This window comes from Papilio xuthus, unplaced genomic scaffold, assembly GCF_000836235.2.
Source record: "Papilio xuthus unplaced genomic scaffold, Pxut_1.1 DF828952.1, whole genome shotgun sequence".
Classification (NCBI taxonomy): domain Eukaryota; kingdom Metazoa; phylum Arthropoda; class Insecta; order Lepidoptera; family Papilionidae; genus Papilio; species Papilio xuthus.
The window spans coordinates 2,516,308-2,534,339 of record NW_013529697.1 but is presented as its reverse complement, the minus strand read 5'-3'; the positions used below and the strand labels follow the sequence as shown (position 1 = coordinate 2,534,339).

General features: G+C 33.2%; 3 protein-coding genes across 6 annotated transcripts in view; 2 read left to right on the top strand and 1 right to left on the bottom strand.

Annotated features, from left to right (window-relative positions):
- Positions 1 to 419: 419 nt before the first annotated feature.
- U2af38 (U2 small nuclear riboprotein auxiliary factor 38) lies at positions 420 to 3,219 on the top strand. The gene is made up of 5 exons (XM_013320683.1): positions 420 to 659; positions 940 to 1,094; positions 1,610 to 1,767; positions 2,233 to 2,432; positions 2,695 to 3,219. Exons 1-5 carry the CDS (start codon positions 616 to 618, stop codon positions 2,819 to 2,821), a joined length of 684 nt encoding a protein of 227 aa, XP_013176137.1. The 5' UTR covers positions 420 to 615; the 3' UTR covers positions 2,822 to 3,219.
- A 455-nt stretch (positions 3,220 to 3,674) lies between these two features.
- Positions 3,675 to 8,852, bottom strand: LOC106127827 (esterase B1). Of its 4 annotated transcripts, XM_013326093.1 has the most exons (5): positions 7,372 to 8,852; positions 7,049 to 7,281; positions 6,194 to 6,328; positions 4,272 to 5,566; positions 3,675 to 3,859 (listed from the first exon to the last, which is right to left on the bottom strand). In XM_013326093.1, the coding sequence occupies exons 3-5, from the start codon at positions 6,317 to 6,319 to the stop codon at positions 3,685 to 3,687; spliced, it is 1,596 nt and encodes a 531-aa protein (XP_013181547.1). In that variant the 5' UTR covers positions 6,320 to 6,328; positions 7,049 to 7,281; positions 7,372 to 8,852; the 3' UTR covers positions 3,675 to 3,684. The 4 variants fall into 4 exon arrangements, with proteins under 4 accessions (XP_013181547.1, XP_013181550.1, XP_013181549.1 ...); XM_013326096.1 differs by lacking the exon at positions 6,194 to 6,328 and having other exon boundaries at positions 7,372 to 8,849; XM_013326095.1 differs by lacking the exons at positions 7,049 to 7,281; positions 7,372 to 8,852 and having other exon boundaries at positions 6,194 to 6,449.
- Positions 8,853 to 10,995: 2,143 nt separating this feature from the next.
- ed (hemicentin protein echinoid) overlaps positions 10,996 to 18,032 on the top strand; it is a 39,462-nt gene continuing 32,425 nt past the window's right edge. Inside the window, exon 1 of the mRNA XM_013324746.1 lies at positions 10,996 to 11,374. Coding sequence (XP_013180200.1) covers positions 11,323 to 11,374 — 52 coding nt within the window. The 5' untranslated portion in view covers positions 10,996 to 11,322. The remainder of the gene's footprint in view (positions 11,375 to 18,032) is intronic.

Genomic DNA, 18,032 nt, shown 5'->3' with positions numbered 1-18,032 from the left:
CATATTTATAAGAGTATTAAGGCCAGGAAGAAGAATAAAATTTTCGTAATGTAGGTATGTATTATAAAGCTTGGTATTGATATCAAACGTATGGTAAATAATTTATACTAACTTCACAAATTAACTTAAATTGAATTCAAAATTCGTTTTGTTTTATTTTATTTCTACTGTTATAATGAGATTACTACCATACACATAAAAAACATCTATTTGGTGGTGGTAAGGGAAATATATTGAAAAAAATACTAAGAAACTTGCAATCAGTGTAGTAGCAGGTTCTAACCATTAGTTATAATTAATATAGCCATGTTATAACTTGCTCACGAAAACTGTTATATTTTTATCTATGATTACTTAGTTTGGCATTTTTCATAGAGAATTTGAATACTCTGTGGTTATTCCTATGATAATGGCGTCAATTGCAAGTTTGGCAACTAGATTTTTAAAGAGATCGAATCTATAAAATTGTTTTAAAATAATTTGTCTAATGTTAAATATCAGACAAACGACAGACTTTCTTCAAGAATAAGTGTCTTTATAAATGTATAACAATTCCTCATAAGTTATTGTGGGTAAACAAATAGTGTAACAAAGTTTGATTCTGTAAACTAAAGAATGGCTGAATATTTAGCCGCTATATTTGGTACAGAAAAGGATAAGTAAGTAAAATGTTCTAGTGAAATATAAGTAACAATTAAGTAATTTTCTTCTCTGCTTGGATTTGTCATTAATTGTTTACAACAAAAAAATTGAAAGTAAAGGAGGTTATGTTTTAAGTAAAGTTCAATAAAAATCTTGAATTGAGCCTAAATTTCATTGTAATTGAGCCATATTTGTAATATAACTAAATCTTAGGTTTTGCTGCGCTATTATTATTTTGCCGGTTTTTCAATTTTAGATTATAACCTAAAAATAAAATACAAATCTGTTAATTTTCAGAGTAAACTGCTCCTTTTATTTTAAGATAGGAGCATGTCGGCATGGAGATCGCTGCTCTCGAATTCATAATAAACCAACGTTTTCCCAAACGGTTTTATTGCAAAATCTCTATGTCAATCCTCAAAATTCTGCAAAATCGGCTGATGGCAGTCACTGTAAGTGAACCTTTATAAAACACATTATATTGACGGAATACTAATGAATATTTAAGCTTAAATACTATAAGATAAAATGTATATTGAAGGAATAAAATCCAACAAAGTACTAAAGAATGAGGCACTTTAAGTGCACTTTGATTTGTCCTATGTTCATTATAATGTTTCTATATACCTGGGCATGTGAGTATAAAATATTCCTTGCAAGATAATCCATTACACTGTAAAAGATATCTTAGATCAATCATAGCATGTTTTTTCCATGCCACTATGATTTTTTCATATGGAAATGAAATGGCGATGCTGAACGTGTTAATATGAAAAGCACTTTAATACTTTAATTATGATTTTAAACAGACCCTCTTAAAATAGCAGAATATCTCTAAAAACTCACATTAACTTTTCTGTAATGTGAATAAAATTAAGTACATATTCATTTTAAAATTAATACTTACATGTAATATTTGATGTTATTTGTGCTTTTGTAATCAAATGTATCATTTATACATTTACAGTGGTTGTTGCAAATGTCTCTGATGAAGAGATGCAGGAGCATTATGATAACTTCTTTGAAGATGTTTTTGTTGAATGCGAAGACAAATATGGAGTTATAGAGGAAATGAATGTTTGTGACAATTTAGGAGATCACTTAGTGGGAAATGTTTACATAAAGGTAAGTTTTTAACAATTTACTTTCACTACTAACTTATTTCTCCATGGATCCTCTGATTTTTAGATTTACCGGTGTCCATAGGCATAAGTCTTCTTTTATTAACTGTGTGTTTCCAAGACCAAAATCCCTGATTAAAATGTGGTGATATTTCTGTATTTTAAAGACAGGCGTGACAATATCGATTATACAGAGGTTTAGTGACTCAGAAACCAACAGTCTACTTACTTGTTTGACTCTAGTCATTGAAAAAAGATTGAAAGCAACTTACATGTCTATTCAGATACATATATTACTACATGCTAAAATAGTGATGAAAAATAGTTCCTATAATGTCTGATTTATAAAATATAAATGTTAATTTTCTGTTTCTTGTATTGAAAGTATCTGTAGCAGATCTTAAAAAACTTACAAGATTTAAGCATTTTCTTAAACTGTCACTTAACATTGTATACTTGTATTTTTCAGTTCCGCCGTGAGGAGGATGCAGAGAAAGCAGTAAGTGACCTTAACAACCGCTGGTTTGGTGGCCGACCAGTTTACGCTGAGCTCTCGCCGGTGACAGATTTCCGTGAGGCCTGCTGCCGCCAATACGAGATGGGAGAGTGCACAAGAAGTGGTTTCTGCAACTTCATGCACTTGAAACCTATTTCCCGAGAACTAAGAAGGTAATTTTCCATCAATTAGATAAAATCTACTTGGACAAATAAAAAAATGTTGCTTGTACATTTATAACAAGTTTACAACAACTCCGTCCGTGCGAAATCAAATAGAACCTTAATTTATAGCCTGTGTGTTCTTGAACCGGAATAGTGAACCGAAATAACCTTGTTCTAGTGATTAGGATAATAGTCGGTTAGCAATTTGTAATTTGAATATTTTCATAATGCCTAAATGAGCTTTTTTTTATTTTAATTTGAATGCCTCCAGGTATCTGTACTCCCGTGGTAAGAGTGGGCGTCGTTCACGCAGCCGATCCCGCGAGCGCCGCCGCCGCTCACGCTCCCGCGAACGTCGCCGCGAACCTCCGCGCAACTCGCGCTCAGGACGCTACTAGCCAACAGATGGCAACACTGGCTCGCCAACAGCTGGCAACACTCGCCAGTAGCAACTGTACTACACTAGCGCCATTTTTGCATTTCTATACATACGGCAAGTATGGAAAAAATCATATGATAAGTAATTATTGTGTATTAGCATTTAAATTATATGAAATACATCAAAAATATTTTTTCATTGAGACATATTTTAAATATAACATAAACCTGATGAGAAAATTCAGAATGAATTATTGTATTCTATGGTACAAGGAGAATTAAAAAATAAATTATACATAAACATTGATTATTTGGGCACTTTAGAAATTACTGCTTTTTCAGTTGTAAGTGAACATTGTGAACAATCCATTCAGAGGTATGATTTTATTTTAATTTACGTTTTATTTTCATCAAATCTCATATGGTAAAAAAGGTTTTAAAGGTATTAAGTATAAAAGTTTTAATTTTAAAGGTAAAAAAGATCCAATGGATTAATCATAGCAATAGTTAACTGAAACAATGATTCTTTTACTAAAATAATATGTTGTAGAGTATTGTCTTATCATACATTTTAATTACAATATTAGTAGAAAAAATATTGTTGTATAATTTTGTCCACATTCATAGTAATATTATTTTTGTATGGAAATGCAGGCGCTATGGGAGTAATTTTATTATATTTGTAAGAGATCGACTTTTAAATATAAATATAAGCATTCATTTCTATATGGTTTTCTTTTTCTATCGTAACCAAATTTATTATTATTTTTAAATAATATATTTTTTTGAAAATGAGATGATTGATTTACTGAATTGATATTTCAATATATTTAGTAAATTTGAAAACAATTGGTAAAAAAAATAATTTTTTATTTTATATCTATTAAATATTACATTTCGTATCTCCGTCAAACACATTCGCGTATATTTCTTCCCAGAAGTCAATATGGTCTGAGTCTGGGTTTTCACAACAAACACATGTTTTGCTGATAATAAAACAGTTCTTTGTTTTACTAGTATAAGGTTTCCATGTTATATTTCTCGATTCCGTGGGATTCCTGTAATTCAATTTGTTAGTCATTATTTTATTCTTACGATTTACTTAAACATATTTTCAAATGTATTGTCAGCTCAAATTTATCATACGCTGCGCTGTGCCATTACAACGAGCTACGCCGAAAATTGTGGTCTGTTGTACGATGTTTCGAGCCCTCAAGATATATGACAACGTCTATCCTATTATTGTTTTGTGTTATAATCTTACTCTTATTAATATTATAAATGCGAATGTTTAGATGGATGGATAGATGTTTGTTTGAAGATATCGTCAGATAGGCTACACGGATCTTGCTAAAATTTGGCATAGATACAGAAAATAGTCTGGAAGAACATGTACACTTCATTTTTTTTTTATTTCCGCGCGGACGGACGCCCTGGCGATAGCCAGTTAACTATAGAAAGAATACTTACCCGGTTCGAGCAAAAGATGTCCACAGACCAACCATTTCTTTTATTATAGGTATGGAATTATCAGTTAATGGAATATCAAGGCAGGTAACGTTGAATAAATACGGTAATTCATCTGCATGGCAAACACCTTTCAAGTGATCCATCTTGTAATTGCCTTTTGCATAGTTCCTTTCCGTTTCCGCATCAAATTTGTACAAATATAATGGATTAGAATTTATTTTTGCACAATACTTTGCAAATCTATAAATATTATAAGTAAATAAACTGTAAGTAAAGAGATCTGTTAATTCTTGTAACATGTTCTTTGTGATTGTTTTACCATTGAAATATTTGTCACGTATTTTCTGATCTATGCATTTAACTACGTCAGAGTTTACTTTCAGTTTAATTTCTCTTGGTACAATAGAGCCTACGTTAGATAGATATTTTAGTAAATCATTAATTTTTCTTGCACTTTCAATACCCTCGGCCGATGTATATCCAACTATAATTGGAACATCGGCAACTTTTCCTCCTTTCATTGCGTCATAAGGTGATTCTGTTATAAATTTCTCAACTTTTAAATAAGACTTTTCTATCACAGGTCCGAAGTAAATGCTATCTACCATATCCTTATGTTGAACATCTAGAGCGGGTAATTTAATATTTACAAATGAGGATGCTGGAAGTTGTCTTAAAAAATCTAATAGTTCCAATTCATCTTCGGTTTCTTTACCTAGTAACTGTCCGAGTTGGAATGCACGCTTTTTAGCATATAAATTGTAACTCCATTCATTCAAACATACACCGCTCTGACATATTGCTTTGTTAAATAAACCTTTGCTCATTTTAGACGTCAAATGGTAACTTGTGGAAGCCGCACCGGCACTGCAACCGAAAATTGTGACGTTATCTGGGTCACCTCCGAAAGCGGATATATTATTCTTAACCCATTTTAAAGCCATTACTTGGTCCTTCAAGCCGGCATTGCCGGGAACATCTTCGTTATCGAGACAAAGGAAGCCTAGAACTTCAAGTCTGTAGTTAAATGTGACAAGAACAACATCGTGCTCCATAAAGAATTCCGGTCCGTAGAAGTCTGAATTACCAGAGCCTGTATAGAATCCTCCGCCGTGGATCCAAACGAGAACTGGCAGTGGCTGGAGAGGTGTCAATGATTTAGAGTATACATTAATGTAGAGACAGTCTTCGCTGCCGACCTCGATGCAGTCCATGCGTTCGTTGTACTGCGGACAGACAGGTCCGTGTTGCGATGCATCTCGAATCCCAGTCCAAGGACGTGGTGGTTCTGGTGCCTGAAACAAGAAAATAGCAATTTTAAGGAGCATGGAGAGTATTAATCTACCATGGGTATAATAATACTAATATATAATAAGAATATTTATTGATATTATGTTACGAGACTAGCATAGCAAGGTATGTTAGTTGTTATAAGCAGAGTGTCAACTGTCGCATATCAAATTCAACCGGTTCCCCTCGCTCCCCGTGCCGCGTCGATGGAAAAGCTAGCAATTAGCTATCGCAGTCACGTGGCCGTGTGGCTCGCATAACCACCATTGTACATTTCTTATCTCACGGGTGCACGACACCACGATCACGTTTCTCAAAAAATTGCAACAAGGACGTTTGAGTACTTACAAACTTTTATAAATATTTATCTTGTGGAATGTTTCCTAAAATAATTGATGATCATTGTTTTCTATTAAGAATGTAGTTACTATAGAGAATTTGTCAACGAAACGCGGTAGTTATAATATAAAGTTTATGAAGTAGTAAAGTAAACTGACAGAACACTATATTTATTTCATTATTCAATAATTTATTGTGAACTTTGTTCTAAAGTAGAATATTTATATCGATGAGGGCTTCACACTGAAAAATAACTACAGATTATTTGCACTGTCGTGTGTAATACCACTCACCTTGAATCGCAATGGCCCAATCGGTGGCTGTGCGTACGGAATACCATTGAATGCACAATATTCTACATTTCCATTTTTACACAATACTCCTCTTAGATCACCCTGATCAATTTTTACAATTACCATTGTGAAAAGCTGAAAATAAAATGACTATTGAATAATTGCCAACAACTCACGTATCGATATCACTGCTCAAATATTAATTTTGTAATATTTGAGCGTTTAAATATAACCTCAAAGTTTCACACGATAGAAACGTTTGACACCGTGTGAATAAATGAAAAGAGATCCTATTTATTTACTTTAAATGTTTAATTTTTCAAGGAAATTAAAAAACATGCGAAAAAAGTACAAATTAATTCTATTCATATAATTCGGCAATGCTAATTCAGTTTTCCGTCAATTGATAAATTATGCATAATACAGTATTGATATAGCTTGAAAAATTTACTTAAAAACATAAATATCTATATACTTTTTCTGCTTGATTTCACATATGTTTAAATAAAGAACAAAAATAGCATAAAAACAACAACATTCAAATAATTGCGCTATTAAAAATTATCAGGTTGAATTTGAATCATGAAATTAATTTAGTACGCATTTTGATAATGGCTAACTTTTTAGTGCCTTATTGCATTACTTAATTTTAACGTTGTATATTTTTAAATATTCACAAATTCGTACTAAAATTAGAAGTGCGTTATTTATTAAAAACCGAATGATGATTGATGACTCATTTGATAGTAATATCTTAAAGGTCAAACGTAATAACCTATTAAGTATTTGCTACTAAGAAACATGGCTTTAAATAGTTTTGATTCACACAATAAAAGAAACTGTTAATATACTTACTAATTATAAATATGCGCGTGACATCAAAGACAACATTAGAGCAACTAAGTGAAAACTATTGTGAAGGTTTTCTTGATAATTTGCTTGTTTAGTGTCTATTTAGTTAGGACTTTGAGCAAAACGTGAAACGTATATAACGTTGTCATCACAACGATTATGATACTACTCTTTGACGATATTATCTTCCTATTAGCTAACGATAAGAATTATCTAAATTGAGACATGCAATAATCCTAAAATCAAAAAAAGATAAATGTATACTTATGATAACACGGAAATTGTATAATTTAAAAAAAAAACAGTTCTTTTTAAAAATACCTTACCTGATACCTAAACCTTGGTAAATGCCAATCCGTTCTCAAATCATTTCATTACTAGTTAAGAAACCATTGTCCTGAAAGGAAATAAAAAGATATCTTTCGCAAGATAATATCTCGTACTTTAGATCGATTTCTTATTCAATCAACATTTCATAAAATACCCCACAAATGGGACCGGCACCCTTGGGGTTGCTCTGGTTGTAGATACAGTTCAGCATTCCGCAGGGAACAAAGGGGTGCCGGAGGAATGAAAATGCTTTCATTGCTTTTTACGCGTCGCTAGAGGCAATTTATCTGTTGCGGTGTTCCCTAAAAAAACACCTCGCTGGGGCGTAGACAATAACAATTTCCCTCATGGGGGAGTACGTTAAAGTTTCACTCGACTGCTTTCCCAGATCATTGATCATTTCAATTGGGAATATTTTTCCTTTTCTCCCTTCAGTAACGTATTTGTTTTCGACAATAAATGCGTCATATTTCTTATTGTTACGATCTTATACGTATATCTACATATTTCTCTTATATTCTGTAGATGATCGTGACTCGACATCAAATAACATAATGTAGATATGTTTTCCATAGGATTACATACAGGCCGTATGTAATCCTGCTGATTCGAATCGATTGGCTCAATAACAAAAAAATCTATTGGCCTGATTGGACCACCGATCTATTTGCAAACAGCTCTTAAAAGTAGATGTCTTCAAATTGTCCACCATTCAAACAGTTGATTTAATTATTGTTTCTATACTGTAATGCCTAGACACATCAACGAGAAGATGGGTAAAGACAACGAAAACAAAATGAATAGTTTCCTTTCTGTATTCAGATCATTTGATATTACTGCGTTACTGTACACACGTTGCTCACTTATGTAATAATCTTTGCGAAATGTAAAACCGTAGACTTAGTTATATGAATGGCTCATGTGAATTGTGAGTGAAACAATTAACTGACTAAACATTTTCTGTTATTAGGATTGACGGTTAAAGAAACATTCTAAAATTGGAAGATATTCATTAGAATGATGTAATGTGTTCATTAAAACGCTGGAAATTTATTAGAATGTAGACATAGGCAGTACAAAGCAAACAATGGATGTAGACAGAACACCCTAGGCATGCCCGTCTCGTTAAAACTTGGGGTGAGCCGTGTTTTGCGCATATCGACAACTCATTCCCCTCTCTCAATCCTGTAATATTAGGGACTAGGAAGGGATAGGATCGGGCAACTGTTTAGAAATATTGAAATTGTAGGTACACAATATTAAAATCATTCATGTGATAAAAAGATTAGATTCAAGCTGTATTTTGAAGAGAAGCAGCAAACTGCGTCGGGGATAAACGTGTGAATTATGATGTCTTGTTTATGGTCGTAAAATGAGTAGATACCTAGAATATATTCCTTTTATCGCCGATGTCTACACCGTAAAGTTTATATTATTATTTTGTATTAAAGTTTTAAAAAAATCTTCTAAGAATGGTATATACCATTTCCCATTCAGTTTAAAGGTAAAAGTCGACGTGTAACAAAGGTGTTTCCATGTAAATCAGTCCGTGTCTCTACCATTGTTAATTATCAAGCTTATTTTGTAACGGGTACGAATTTAAAGTTTGAAATGTTCATTTAAATTTAATTTAAATGAACATTTCAAATCTCAGACACAATTGTGATAGTAAGAAATAGCTAATCCCCGCCCTGTTTTATCTTTAGCTTATTTAATCCATAAACTATGCTAAAACAATTGGACATTTTGAAATCGTCTTACGAGAATATAAAAGCGTTTTGTTACAATTCTAATCCGTCAAGCGAAATATTGCTATTCGTAATCTATTATTCAAATACGACCACCCCTCTTCGATGTAGACATTTGATGCGCTTTTTAGTGGGGATCGAGACACAGACGGCACTTGCATAAATTTGGCCAATTTGATATAGAATGATAAAAGGGAGGGTCGAAGTTTTAGGCCAGCAAGACACCACGCCATTGCTGTAGTGGGGTCGGCTGCCGGCACGCGCCTCGGGCGATTCGCGCATCCCCAGCAATCACTGAAATTGCGCACCGGACCCCTCCGCCAAAAATAACTATTACGCCTTTATTAAGATCAGTTACCAGTCAAAGGGACCACTCGTAATTTAATTACGTTCCCATAATGTCGGTTGTTGTTAACATATAAGGGTTATTTATATCGCGTAACGAGCGCTGGTGCAATAATTAAAGTATTTTGCTATATACTCAACATATGTACTTATATGACATATCAATGTGGGTGTATAAATAGATATTTTATGTTTATCTAGTAGTAAATGGCCTTGCATATACTACAAGGTACTTGTAAGAAATGGAAGCGAAAGACTGCATAAGTATTATTGGAGAAGACCTACGTTCAGCAGTGGACTGACACAGACTTTTGCGGCTGATGATCATAATGACGGATATTTTTAATGTCACTTAGTTTTCTTCTAGAATCTTACATCTTAAAATTATGTCTATTATATTTTTAAAACAGTGATTGGCAGGGCGTGAATAAAATCATGACTGTCTTATCGTGAATTTCCACTGACGAAACACGTAGAAGTACAGAAATATAAAAAGGATAATGTTTTTGTGTATTATGGTAGTGGACACTAACGGTTGCTTAATGATGAAAATGCGTATCCATATTCATGATGTCAAATTCTAAAAATAAAACCTGAATAAGCAAGAACCTTAATATTCATTTTTAGAGTTTAATTTATAACTATACTCTAAACAAAATGCCTTTTCTCTTATAAACCAAAGTCAAACTAAATAATTGTTACTCTTCTAACTTTGGCTAATTAGAAACGAGAAACGGCGAGCAGTAGAAACCCTTTTTTACTTCCGCACTAGCGGTAAAAAAGAACATATTAAGATTAAACGAATTAACTACAGAAAAGATAATTGAGGAAATTAAAACAGTATTAACGTTAATTGACTAAGTCTATTTTCTGTATTTAGTTCGTAATGTAGAATAACTTCTGAATAACGTATAAATGAATAAAACTATAAAATACTCAAAGGTAGACAAAGCAGGTTAGCGGAACAAAACTTACTTGTATAAGTTAGAGCGGGAAAGGAACATCAACGCAACAACGCCGACGCCCTCTGTCTCCTTCCTTTGGCGCGTTAACAGTGTTGCTATGAATTCTCCGTAGATATACAATTTAAAAGCGTTTTAACTCCCTATTTTCAATTAAACATACAACATTTTGAATTTACTGAATCTTTATAATTGTTCTATTACTCAGGTTCATAACATTTAAACTATACTTTTCATGCCATCCACATATCATGTATTATTAGAATAACTTTGTTTTGATAAAGATAAATCAATTAAGTAGTAAGAAAATTAATAATGCTTTAGTTATTTTTGTTACTTTCGTACCCACATCTTATTGAACTATTTTATTAAGTTAAAGTTATTGTATAAATATATTTTTATTAAAAATATGACGCTTATGAATTGTTAAAAATTTAAAAACAACAAAGTTCCATGAGAAAAAGTTAATTATTTATATGGTATCACTGTGCTAATATTTTTGGGGTAAGTGGAGAACTCAACGGGCAACACTAGAAACCGGTTTTTATTCAGTCGTCGACCAGCTTCGTACAAACCGTTGCGCTGTAGTAACGCGTGTCGCTGTAAAACATTTTTGTTCGCGCGAAAGTTTACTTTGTGAAACTCAAAATGACACATAACACATTTCTAAAGTGTAGTTAATGTTATTTATTATGCGAATAATTAGTCCTAAGACAAGATTTTAGTTGGTTTTTATTAGTGGAAACGTATTCAACAATTTCATCGCGTGTGTAACGGTTAAGTTGAAGATAAGAAGTTTCAAAGTAAATAAAAACAAAAAATGTGTAAGAAGATGGAAGCTTAGGATTTGTTATTTGACAAGAAGTGACTAGAAAGTTTCTGCTGTATCAACATGGAGTTCAACCGGTTGCTTTCACCGTTTACTTTGCTGCTGTTTTGTGCAGGTAAGCAATCCAAGTTGCCTACATTCTGACTCACGTCGCGCTCACGAGCCTTTCCAGTATCGCTGTCGTTGCCGTGGTCATTTCGACTCGTTCTTGGTATTGTATTGTGAGCTAGATTGCTTTGTGTTTCTTTAGTTATTGTCTGTAAAATAATACAGGAATCTATCGCATGCCTTTCTTAAGATAATGTTTTACGGGGATTTAAACTTTAAAATAATTAACCATGCGGACGTAGCTTTGACCGATTTAAGAACTTTCTTTAAAATTAAAAAATTAAGTTTACTAATGAAACACAATTACGAGGATACTTTTTTAATCCACTTAGTTAAACGACTGCATGTTATTTTTTTTATTGTATCATTTAAAATCATTATATTAGGTATAATATGTATCGGCGCAACACAAAGACACCTTCCTGTCCTTGCCTTCTCTTCGACGTAATGTATGTGTAAAGACTAAAGATCAATGAAATATTTTAATGCAAAATAAATTAAGTACAGACACTTTTGTAGAGTATAAAATGGGTAATCTCACCGGAGAAATGTAAACACGTTAAAAACATTCCTTTCTTCTATACTTTAATTATCTTTTAAATTGTGTTACAAGAAAAAACCGATTGCCTAAGTTAATATAGCCAGTATTGCAGCAAAAGTTCAGCAGTAAAGTTTCTTGGTAAAGTTAAAAGCCCGCTGGTTCAATATTCTCTGCTTAAAACAAGTTGCGTTCTTACCAACGCTCAGCGCGTGGGCAGTTCGAAATCTTCGTATAGTATAAATATTTACATTTACAGTTAAAGAACTTAATTTGCTTACCACTTGAGATCAAATATCGTGTAGCAATCTGACTCTAGAGCTGTAATTTAGCACGTTGCAAAGCCAATTTTTGGACCTAGTTGCAAAGCATCAAATTACTTACATTAATGGGTAGGAAATAAACGTCCTCGACAGTAGCTACATATATCTCTTGTATAACTTTTTCAGCTATTAAAAATAGCCATAGTACAAATTGATTGGAGCATTTGTAACGAAGACCTTCCCGAAATACCAGGCCAAGGGGAATTTCTATCTAATGACAATGATCCATTGTAATTATTGTTTTCTGTTTACTAACGAAAATATTTTCGATTTAGAAAGTCTTTGTCAAAAATTTGCAAGATATTCTTTTGGAGAATCTGATGAACATAGAATTTTCACACTGACAGTCTGTCTCTGAAGTAGATGTGATTTATTTTTTAATATTGCTCACAAACAGCCGCTATGTAACCAAATGAAGGAATTATAACTGAAATATATTCTCGTAAAGTTATTCAAACTCAGAGCAGCGCCGTAAAGCCAAGCTCAAGTTATATACAAAGCCTGTAGCCAAGTTTAATCTGTGCAAATGTTCGTAGCTTAGTAGTTTAAGTTGCACACCTTAAACATACAAAGTATCGTCCAGGTAACTTTATTTATATTTGAAAATTATTACTACAACCTATGTCGATGCATCCCACGCTTTGAAATCGTTCATTAAATAAACTGACAGACTTCAAAGTCGAAAAATGGTTTCTTAAATACTCGGTTAGGCATTTTCAAGTAGAAAATTAATCGCGCCATTCGCTTATGTATTAAATAGCTATTACAGAAGGTTCCTCTTGAACTCTGCACGTTTTGTGACGTCATCGCTACGTTATTCATACAATCAACGTAGGTGAATTCATCTAGGCTAAGCTTGCAGATTTTATGTAGCTACTAAAGTTTTAAGTAGCCATGCATAAGTTATGACCTAGAACAAACGGCTATCACTACAACTTTGATGAAGGAAATACATTGGAAGTTTTTAATTAACGTGTTTAATGAAGAGATTTGGTTCGACGCCATGTTTTCCACATTAGTATGTATCCCTTGTTTGCGTGTATTTGTTCCAAATGGAACGGTAAATACTGAAAAAACATTAATTGCGATCGGTTTGTCTCGCTGAAGCTTAAGAACGGCTGATCGGATTTATGTTATCTTGGTCTTGCGCCTGCGACAGCTAGTTTTCCAATAAAATAGTGTAATGCCCTCATGTTTGCTTGACGTTTATATGTATACCACTTTTAGGCGTACATTTGGATTGGGATAGAATTTAACATAAATGCATGTCATATTAATGTAAATCTCAGAGCTCTAGTTGCATTTAGCATTTGCAAATTGACCATAATTATTAATGGGTTGTTAATCTACGTTGTAATTAACAATTGATTTAATTGGTACTATTTTCAGCAAAAACCTTAGTAACGCATTAATTAATCGAACAATAAAATAATTTTAGCGACAAATCGATAATAGATGCTTATTAAAGCGCAAAGTTTTTTTAGTTGCGTAACTTTTAATGGAACGGTTAATGACTTTCTTTTAAACAATGGATTGCTGTGTTTATTAACAATTAAGTTCTCTATTACAATGTTTTACAATCGCTATGAGTTTTTCTCATTTTTAGGATTCCGTACCTCATAGGAAAAAACCGGAACCCTTATAGGATCACTTTGTTGTCCGCCCGTCTGTCTGTCAAGACAACTTTTCTCAAAAACGCGTGAAGGTAAAATAAAATTATAACTAAAGTATTATAGTTAACTGCTAAATATTTTTGTTCTAAATTTATATTCACAGTATATTAGATAACTCTAAAAGCTTAACAGCTTATTTTAGTTTTCAAGAACTCGAACAATGTGGTATAATGGTTATTTCTATGTCCGCACGCGTCTACGTGACGTCATCACATGCAATACACAAAAATATCGTCTCATTAATACTTAAAAGTGTTTTATCTCATTCAGTAGTTTATATTTGTATCAAGAGCGCAACTATTGCGGGTTTTTAATTTGTAAATCTTCTCTTCCAAAGCTTTTGAGGTCGCCATCTTAATAAAAAGAACCGCTCTGAAATAAAAAGAACATCCGTTTTTCTCACAAGACTGTTAAATTAAAATCCGTTAGAATAATTACTGCAAAAACTTATTTAGCGCAAATAAATTTTCCCGTAAATTATTTTCGTAAATATGAACAAAGACATTCCTTACTTGCGAAGAAAAAATTGTGTCGAATTAAAAAAAAAATTTATGTTCGCTAGCACGGCAGGCTTGCAACGAATTTGGGGTACCCGTATCTGGATTTATCTGGTTTTAATTCTAACTTTATCACTGTTTGACTGCCTAGAATAGTGGTATAGCCTGTAGCAGCAACAGAAATTAGAATAGATTAGAAAACCAGTCTGAAAATACTACTGTGAATTACAGAACACTTTAGTTCGTCTGGTCTATTTAAGCTTAATGAAGTTAGTTTTCTTTTGCAAATCTTTTTCATCAAAAACTGGTTAATTTAATTGATTGGGTGTATATTAATAAGCAACGTTAGTCAATTAACATCGAATCCTGACCCGTACGTTTCTACTACCGTAGTAAAAACGATGGGAACCCGCTGTGCGCGTCGAATCGTAACTGATTCTTGGGGTCCATAAATATCTATGTATGTCCCGATAAGGTAACAAGGTGCAAGATGCGCCGTTATGCCTGACAGATTGGCACAACCCTTTAATAGTAATAATACATCCCTATTGATAAATGTACGAATGACCAGCGAATGTTTTTTTCATTTTCGATTTTTATAATAATACTGGTTGTTTAGTAATGCGTTTTTACTCATCGATTTTTCATCCAAAAATACATAACTTACCTCACATTGGTGGTGAATTAATTAATTAGAACCTAACGAATTAAATTAATTTGGATATTAAAATTTGTAATACTGGAAGCTTGTTCCACCACGTTGTAACTTAGTACACTGATGTAACATAACCTCACTGTCACATGGATGGCTCGCAGCTTCCCGTCGAGTTTCTCCTTCGAATGATCGGATCTGTTACGTCGTGAATGCCACTGCACCGTGAAATTTGTTACGTAGCATTCGTATGTTTGCATAAACCATACAACTTCACGCTATTAGTTAAGCTATTAATAAAATACTAGTGTATGAAAGTAAGCAACTGCTAGAAACCTGTATTGATCTTTCACGTTTGTCGTAGATACGCAACGACTTTTTCTTTTGCATGACTTGGGTGTTTATGGCGAGTTATATTTATTGAAAGTCCCGACAAAGAGCATATGTGTACACTGATTAATAAGTAACATATCATTGTTTTAAGACCAAATGTATCTGTGCAAATTACGTATTTGCATTACATCTATTGTATTTAACGAATTTAATTGGTGAAATGCACGCTTAAAAAAATGTTCTGAGGTGACTCTTCTTCGTCTCCTTAAATTTGAGATAGTAATTACTTAATTTTTCATTAAGTTTAATTTCCAAAGAGCCGTGTTACAAACAAAAGGTAGAATCCTGGTAGTATACTTCAAATGCAATGTTGTAAATAAAACACTCAAAAACATCCACGTTTGCAATGATCGGCAGATGGTTGTATAAATTTAGATGAGATCAAAAAAGGCATGGTATACTTGAATCTCAAGTAAATTAGGCGCGGGCGATGATGTCGGGAGAGTGAAATGTTGCCTCGGAACCAGTTTGTGTGCAGGTGCGCTGCGCCCGCGCCGTCCCGCACCCCGCACCCCGCACCATGCCAGCCATCTTAGCGGCGCATCTCGCCTCGTAGCCTCAAACTCCTATTATTTCGCTTTTTAATTCCACCCACACATGTATTAACATTCCTATACTAGTTCTGGTAATGAAGCTTAACATAATTACTATTAGGATAAAGCTATAGATAGAGTCTGTTAGATACAAAAAAGATGAGCTAAACGTTTAAGGTACGGATTGCCAAACATAGGTTCAAGGTTTCGAATTCGTTAGTGTTGTCATTGTGAATCATTTAAAAAACACGTTAGTAAGAAATATTCAAAGTAAACGAGCGAGGACATTAGGTTCACTGACATTAAATCTAGTTTAAAAACAGTTCAGGCACTTAAATACTAATGATGCTTAATAAATATATAAATGACCGATAAGTATCATTACTCAAGGAGCATTTCTTCGAGATATTTTACACATTTTAAATAATGATAACTTTTTAATTTTGCGATTGTAACTTTTACATTAATGATACAGATTCTCTCTCTCTCTCTCTCTCTCTCTCCAGTCATATGACGTCTACTGCTGGGCAAAGGACATAGATCGCCACGTTGATCGATCCTGTGCACCCGCATTCAAGATAGGATAGTATTATATAGATTCTACGGAATAAAAATAAATCAGACATGGTTCCTACTCTACATGCTTTTTATGATCCAAACATCTTAGGTAATTATTACACACTAATTTATTAATTTATCATAACTTGCAAACTTATTCAGTGACAGATTGGATTAAGCAGAACATAATAAGTTGTCATTACTAGGAAGAGATGAATCAATAGATATTAGACCGTTAACTTTGCGACGTGTCCTCCATAAGCTAGTAGCATTGGTAAAGTTATTTCAACATTTACACAGCCGTGTACCGCGCAGCGTCGAATTAGAAAGTATTCGGTTTCACGTCAAATTAACAATATGTGTGCGTTCCAAGAATAGATATTTTGGCGAATTTGATTTTAAACTGTCGACGTTAATTTATATTACATTGAAGGGGATATTTGTTTACGTTTAAAAATAATAAAACAGTCATAAATTACTTTTAACGATACTGAGTTTTATAAATAAACTTTTAAATCTTATGATTCTGGCTCGCAGCTATGTACCGTTTTGTAATTATTTACCATAGGGTGGTATGTGGTGCGTTGCCAAAGTGCAAATTATGATAAAAGACAAAATAATCAAGAAAATGTTAAAAATTTCAATATTTCTAAAAAAATTATGTGCCAAAAATTGTCTGGCGTCCATAGTATATACTAACAAAATTTAATCAAAATATGTTTGGTGCTTTGGTATGTGTAAGGGACTTTGAAGTTACTTTGAACGAAAAATGTGCTTCATTTTTAAAACTTACCAACAAAGGTATGTTTTATAAAAAGTAAAATCAATGTTGACACATTATGTACTAGTGACTGTGCAGTTTGAGTACATAATTGAGATTCATGCAGAGGAGGAAAGTTAGAGGCGGCGTGGCGAGTGCAGTGTTGAACACAGTGAGGGGATGCTAAGTGTTTACTAACCACGTTGCAAGGGTGATCGTAATCTCACCAAAGTTTAATGCTGTAAAAGTAAAGCACCTCTGATAAGTTGAATGACAAATTACAGGAAACCTTTAACTCTCATTGCAGATGATTAATACATCTGTGGGTTTATCTGAAAGTCGAAATAGAATTAGTTTTATAGCGCAATCGCAAATCATAGATGGTTTCATGACATTTGTAGTAAAAATCAAGATGTAAGTGTCCCTGTTTTGAAAGCATAATGCATTTACTTTTAATCAATAATTTTGTATTATATGTTCTACGTTTCTTTGTATTTACAATACAAGTTATAAGGTACTAAGAGAAGATCAGGAGAGTTGTAACACGTGCTACTTATAGCTCCTACCAGTGTTACATGTTCCTAATGATCAAACAGGTTGCGTCCGCCGCCGGCGCGGTCCTCCCTCACCGCCGCACGACTTGTAATCTTTGCCCGACTGTATAAGTAACTTTTCCTTCCTTGTATCCTCATAAGAAAATAATGACGATATTGATTAAAAGAAATTCTAAACATGTTT

Excerpts from the sequence above, each read along its gene's own strand:
- LOC106127827 (XM_013326093.1), bottom strand. The coding sequence starts at position 6,319 with ATGGTAATTGTAAAAATTGATCAGGGTGATCTAAGAGGAGTATTGTGT. Across the intron at positions 5,567-6,193 it reads TTGGGCCATTGCGATTCAAG|GCACCAGAACCACCACGTCC; the intron begins GTGAGTGGTATT and ends TTCTTGTTTCAG. Across the intron at positions 3,860-4,271 it reads ACATCTTTTGCTCGAACCGG|GAATCCCACGGAATCGAGAA; the intron begins GTAAGTATTCTT and ends ATTGAATTACAG.
- U2af38 (XM_013320683.1), top strand. The coding sequence starts at position 616 with ATGGCTGAATATTTAGCCGCTATATTTGGTACAGAAAAGGATAA. Across the intron at positions 660-939 it reads TTTGGTACAGAAAAGGATAA|AGTAAACTGCTCCTTTTATT; the intron begins GTAAGTAAAATG and ends GTTAATTTTCAG. Across the intron at positions 2,433-2,694 it reads ATTTCCCGAGAACTAAGAAG|GTATCTGTACTCCCGTGGTA; the intron begins GTAATTTTCCAT and ends GAATGCCTCCAG.